A 6,933-nucleotide genomic window follows, 5' to 3' on the forward strand; every position below is an offset into this window, starting at 1 on the left:
AGACTTCACAAAGTGAAATAGGAGAATTTAGACAATTCTGGATTTGGGGGAGTGGTCTGTGTTTACCAGTTGAACATAGCCATGCAAACATCTTTTATATAATGCTAACTTCTTATTCATAATTCTAATTCATAAAAGCCTAAAGGGCAGCTGTTTTTACTCTCTCTGTCATAGAATTGAAACTATTCCAGGCTTGTCAACTCATCATACTGCTGCCCAGAGAATATTCCCTGAGTCTCATTTTCCTCATCATGATAAGAAAGTCAGTGTTGATTAACTACAAGGGTACAAGTTAGTGTAGCCAGCTCCCTTGCAGCGCAGGCTCTAGGTAGATATGGTATTTAGCTGTCTCTACGGATGCCGTTTGGCCTATGTAACGGCATCCCTCTTTTAAGTTGATGTACTGGAGTAACGGATCATCTCATATAGAATCCATCTCTCACACACCTACACACACACACACACACACACACACAGTGGAAGTACTGGAGTAAAATGTCACCTCAAGGAGCCCTCGTCATATACACACACCTACCTTGTCTGCCAGTCAGTTTCCTTGTGGGAGCTGGAGATTAGCATGCAAATCTGCAAAGACCTAGTTACTCTTCTGACCTTTCAACCTTCCTCTCTGTCTCTTCCTCTCTCTCTCTTTCCCTCCCCACCCCTCTCTCACACACACACACACACACACACACACGGCTTCTCACACACACACACACACGGCTTCTCACACACACACACACACACACACGCACACGGCTTCTCACACACACACACACGGCTTCTCACACACACACACACGGCTTCTCACACACACACACACACACGCACACGGCTTCTCACACACTCCTCCACTGCGTCGCGTTCCTCCAACAACGTCTAACGAGGTGATGACCAGCCACTTGTTATAATTGCTTCCGACTCCGTTTAATTTTCCCAAGCTTATTAATCATATGTAGAAGTTATTTAAAATTGCATAAATTAATCTTCGATTAAAAAGCCTATCAAAGAACTCCAAACAATTAAAGAGTAGGGTAGAATCTCCCCTGGGATTTGTGGCAGTTTCATTTGAACGAGCCATTCAGGTGATTATCCCACTTTGATGCTCTGAGACTGTGATTAATGTAGTGGTACTTTTTAAATGAGTTTTCTCCCTCTATCCTCCACGCGGCTCGTTGGAAAGGTAAAGCTGTAAGCACCTGAAATGACCTAACTAAAGAGTATTTATTCCATTTGACTCTTAATAACGTCCTCCTGGTTTTCGGCTTAATTCTGGTGGCAGGTGTTTTAATTAATGGCGGGTGTGTGTGTGTGTGTGTGTGTGTGTGTGTGTGTGTGTGTGTGTGTGTGTGTGTGTGTGTGTAACATTTATAAAAGCTTTATTGTCCACACATTGTGGAGATTTGGCTGGCCTTGAAAAACATGGTGTGCGTGTGTTAATTTTAGCCTGAATTATGACACCATCTCAACTGGGATTCCAATAATAACTTTGTCCGAGTTAGTGGGTTTTCTCCATGTCTGTCTTTAAGCTGGGTGTGTGTTCGTACGTCTGTGTGTATCTGTCTATGAGGTATTAAAAAGGCAGAAGCCAAGCCCCTCCCCCTTCATTCAGGTCAGATTCCATCAGACGTGGCCAGTCTGTTAGGGTCGAGAGCAGAGAGCAGGAGCTGGATATTAAAGACATTACTCTGGACCCCATCTCTCCCTCCCTTTACTCCCTCCATCTCCCCCCTCTCTCTCTCTGTACAGGCACAGCAATGATTGATGAGATGGGTACCCAGAACATTGGGGCATCCAAGAGCATCCACTCCAGCTCTCTCTCTCTCTCACACACACTGATATGAGAGTAATTAACCTCAGTCTATCTTAGCCCCAGCTGCCCATTAGAAGGACACCAGGATTGATGGGGCTCTCCTAGTCCCTCAGACTCACTGGACACAGGAGGACTGGACCGGGCCCCGTCTGGACTGGACCGGCCCCGTCTGGACTGGACCGGCCCCGTCTGGACTGGACCGGCCCCGTCTGGACTGGACCGGGCCCCGTCTGGACTGGACCGGCCCCGTCTGGACTGGACCGGCCCCGTCTGGACTGGACCGGCCCCGTCTGGACTAGACCGGCCCGTCTGGACTGGACCGGCCCGTCTGGACTGGACCTGAGCGGAACGGACCCGTCAGACTGGACTGCCAGTTATGTCCTTACGGGTCTTAAGGGTCTAACTTGGGATAAGGTTGCAGAACATTGCCTTTTAAACGTAAAATATCTGACAGAATCCAAACATATTGAAATGTAGTATTTATACAAACTACACTTACATTACTGTATATTACACCTCAACACCATCAAGTCCTTGTTCCAATGTTACCTTCTGTAATCTATCCTCCATTCATTTTTTTATTTGGCTAAATTCATTGTCCCCCACACAAGGTCCCTGGTCCTTATATCCCCTGTTCTCGGCCAGATTGGACTCTTATTAACACTGTGCTGTGTTTGTTAGTGCCTGTTAGTGAAGGTCCTGTGTCAGGGAAACCAGGGGTGACAAGTCCATTTAAAGAGCGATGGCTTTGGTCGTTGATCTAATTGTCCCTCTACTCGACACACCAAATAAATGTAGCGGTCAGTCACCGTTGGCCCGTCTCCGTGACAACCCCCACCACTTTCACCCTTGACCCCTGTATGAACCGGCGGAGGTCATCACTGACACAAGGCTCTCCAGATGAGGTTGTATCAGTGCATGGTGCTCTTGTCACTGATGTGTCACATGTCATGTGACCTCTGTCACCATCTCCACAGTGCTAGTTGGACTCTATATGGTTAGGATTATATGCATTTGGTGTTTGTATGGTTTGAGCATTGGTTGATTGATTATGGGAAGCCTTGTGCTGGAGTCTTGGTGTAGCAGTTATTGTCCTGACTGAATGTGTCTCTCTGGTGACACCACAGTGCCACCCTGAACCTCAACACGTTGGCCCCTCAGGGGTGCGTGCTTAGTCCCCTCCTGTACTCCCTGTTCACCCACGAATGTATGGCCTCTCACGACTCCCAACATCATCGTTATGTTTGCAAATGGAACGACGATGGTAGGCCTGATCGACGACAACGATGAGACAGCCTATAGGGAGGAGGTCAGACCCCTGGCAGTGTGGTGCCAGGACAACAACCTCTCCCTCAAGGTCAGCAAGACAAAGGAGCTGATTGTGGACTACAGGAAATGGAGGGCCGAGCACGCCCCCATCCACATGGACGGGGCTGCAGGGGTGCAGGTCGAGAGCTGCAAGTTCCTCTGTGTCCACATCACTAAGGATCGTGGTCCACACACACCAACCGTCATGAAGAGGGCACAACAACGCCTCTTCCCCGTCATGAAGAGGACACGACAACGCCTCTTCCCCGTCATGAAGAGGGCACAACAACGCCTCTCCCCCCGTCATGAAGAGGACACGACAACGCCTCTTCCCCCCGTCATGAAGAGGGCACGACAACGCCTCTTCCCCGTCATGAAGAGGGCACGACAACGCCTCTTCCCCGTCATGAAGAGGGCACGACAACGCCTCTTCCCCGTCATGAAGAGGGCACGACAACGCCTCTTCCCCAGTCATGAAGAGGGCACGACAACGCCTCTTCCCCCGTCATGAAGAGGACACAACAATGCCTCTTCCCCCTCAGGAAGAGGGCACGACAACGCCTCTTCCCCCGTCATGTGGAGGGCACAACAACGCCTCTTCCCCCTCAGGAGGCTGAAATGTTTGGCATGGGCCCTCAGATCCTCAAAAGTTCTACAGCTGCACCATTGAGAGCATATCGACTGGCTGCATCACCGCTTGGTATGGCATCTGGGGCGGCAGGGTAGCCTAGTGGTTAGAGCGTTGGACTAGTAACCGGAAGGTTGCAAGTTCAAACCCCCGAGCTGACAAGGTACAAATCTGTCGTTCTGCCCCGGAACAGGCAGTTAACCCACTGTTCCTAGGCCGTCATTGAAAATAAGAATTTGTTCTTAATTGACTTGCCTAGTTAAATAAAGGTTAAAACATTTTTTATTTTTTATAAATCTGCTTGGCATCTGACCGCAAGGCACTACAGAGGGTAGTGTGTACGGCTCAGTGCATCACTGCGATCGAGCTCCCTGCCATCCAGGACCTGTATACCTGGTGGTGTCAGAGGAAGGCCATAAAAATGGTCAAAGACTCCAGCTACTCCTTGTTATTAAGTATGTATACTGACCAAAAATATAAACGCAACCATTTCTAAAATGTTACTGAGTTACAGTTCATAGAAGGAAATCAGTCAATTCAAATCAATTCATTCGTCCCTCATCTATGGATTTCACATGACTGGGAATACAGATATGCATCTGTTCATCACAGATCACTTAAAAAGGTAGGGGCGTGGAGCAGAAAACCAGTTGGTATTTGGTGTGCCCACCATTTGGCTCATGCAGCGTGACACATCTCCTTCACATAGAGTTGATCAGGCTGTTGGTTGTGGCCTGTGGAATGTTGTCCCACTCCTCTTCAATGGCTGTACGAAGTTGCTGGATATTGGTGGGAACTGGAACACACTGTCATACACATCAATCCATCCTGAACATGCTCAATGGGTGTCACATCTGGTGAGTATGCAGGCCATGGAAGAACTGGGTCATTTTCAGCTTCCAGGCATTGTGTTACAGTTCCTTGTGAATGGAGTCATGCATTATTATGCTGAAACATGAGGTGATGGCGGCAGATGAATGGTACGACAATGGGCTTCAGGGTCACGGTATCTCTGTGTATTCAAATTGTTATCGATAAAATGCAATTGTGTTCGTTGTCCGTAGCTTATGCCTACCCCATACCATAACCCCACCCCCACCATGGGGCACTCTGTTCACAACGTTGACATCAGCAATCCTCTCGTCGACACGACGCCATAAACTTGGTCTGCGATTGAGGCCGGTAGGACGTACTGCCAAATTTTCAAAAACGATTTTGGAGGTGGCTTATGGTAGAGAAATTAACATTCAATTCTTTGGGAACAGCTCTGGTGGACGCTCCTGCTCGTCAATTCTGAATGTCCTTGAAAATAATTTAATGAAAGATCCTAAAGGAGATCGGAACTGATCTCCTTTCTAAGAGGAAAAGAAATAGATTATTTTTACTTCAGTGTGTTTTTATTGACCAATGTGGTAATTTTTCCAGATGTTCTGAGAGATTGGCTGTTCCATTGGTCGTGACCTATGTACAGTATACTCTAATCACTGGATTCATACCGGAGACACTATTAATCTCTCTCCATCTCTCTACCTTCTCTGTCTGCAGGACCATGCCTTCATCTTGCTCTACGACGATGGCAATGCGGAGGTGGTGTCCATGTGGGTGTGTCGCTGCCTAGAGGAGAGGAGAACCCAGGCTCAGGGACAGATGTGACCCCGTAAACACAGGAGATCACAGAGAAGTTAAGCGGTCAAGGGTATCATGTAGGGCCAGGATGATACCCGTATCTCTATACTCGTTAATATCGTGGCAAAGAAACAAAACACCAAGCGCTTTTAACTTCGTTAGGAAAACAGTCCTGATGTTGGAAACAAAACATCATTATGATGTCATCCAGAGTCACATGTATTTATTTTCTATCTATAGCTCACAATATTTTACATACAGCAGGTGTTTAAAGGACTGAAAGAGTTTGGTCTGCTCTGTGTTTTCATTTTTGCCATAGAAACAATATTGCGATACTGGTATGGTCCGGCCCTAATATCATGCCCCAATCTCTCTGGACTTTGACCATTCGTGAACCCCAGGAGTGGACAGTAAATATCAAAGACACGGTTTGTAAACCGTATTGAAGACGTCCATGGTGTAAAGAGGGCGTCTGTACGTCCAACGTCAGTAAGCCAAGAGGATACTGGATCTTTACAACTGAACGTTCGTTGCAAGTGGAACTTTGTTATCTGGGCCCTTGGCGTGTTGACTGATGTCTTGATGGTGTATCCTGGCGACTCTCACACTCCAAACCTGGCTGTGTGTTGACGCTGCTTTATCAATGAATTTACAAGTGAGTGGGACTTATTCCGTGACTGTTTGCCTACTTAGTTATTTCTAACTCAGAGAGACTTTAGACAGAATGTCAGAGTAAGTGATCAACGATGAGATGGGGCTTGAAACCCCAAATGGCTTTACAATAACAAAGAAGTGCTATTTTCCAGGATGAGGCTCAGATAACCTGTTACACTTTATTGTTGGCAGCTTTCTAGTGGAGGTGGAGGTGTGGCGGTGCGTACGGCAGTAACCCCTGTGTGTGTACGGCAGTAACCCCTGTGTGTGTACGGCAGTAACCCCTGTGTGTGTACGGCAGTAACCCCTGTGTGTGTACGGCAGTAACCCCTGTGTGTGTACGGCAGTAACCCCTGTGTGTGTACGGCAGTAACCCCTGTGTGTACGGCAGTAACCCCTGTGTGTGTACGGCAGTAACCCCTGTGTGTGTAACCCCGGTATGTACGGCAGTAACCCCTGTGTGTGTACGGCAGTAACCCCTGTGTGTGTACGGCAGTAACCCCTGTGTGTGTACGGCAGTAACCCTGTGTAACGGCAGTAACCCATGTGTATGTACGGCAGTAACCCCTGTGTATGTACGGCAGTAACCCATGTGTATGTACGGCAGTAACCCATGTGTATGTACGGCAGTAACCCATGTGTGTGCGTACGCAGTAACCCCTGTGTGCAGTAACCCCTGTGCGTACGGCAGTAACCCCCCTGTGTGTACGGCAGTAACCCCTGTGTGTGTACGGCAGTAACCCCTGTGTGTGTACGGCAGTAACCCCTGTGTGTACGGCAGTAACCCCTGTGTGTGTACGGCAGTAACCCCATGTGTGTGTACGGCAGTAACCCATGTGTGTGTACGGCAGTAACCCCTGTGTGTGTACGGCAGTAACCCCTGTGTGTGTACGGCAGTAACCCA

General features: G+C 48.2%; 1 protein-coding gene across 1 annotated transcript in view; it reads left to right on the plus strand.

Annotated features, from left to right (window-relative positions):
- The window catches only part of LOC121844649 (dual specificity mitogen-activated protein kinase kinase 5-like), a 51,582-nt gene extending 45,866 nt beyond the window's left edge, over nt 1-5,716 (plus strand). Inside the window, exon 8 of the mRNA XM_042314984.1 lies at nt 5,295-5,716. Within this exon, the coding sequence (XP_042170918.1) occupies nt 5,295-5,402 (108 nt within the window). The 3' untranslated portion in view covers nt 5,403-5,716. The remainder of the gene's footprint in view (nt 1-5,294) is intronic.
- Nucleotides 5,717-6,933: the final 1,217 nt, after the last annotated feature.

The sequence above is a fragment of the Oncorhynchus tshawytscha genome, unplaced genomic scaffold (genome assembly GCF_018296145.1).
Source record: "Oncorhynchus tshawytscha isolate Ot180627B unplaced genomic scaffold, Otsh_v2.0 Un_contig_111_pilon_pilon, whole genome shotgun sequence".
In the NCBI taxonomy this organism is placed as follows: Eukaryota; Metazoa; Chordata; class Actinopteri; order Salmoniformes; family Salmonidae; genus Oncorhynchus; species Oncorhynchus tshawytscha.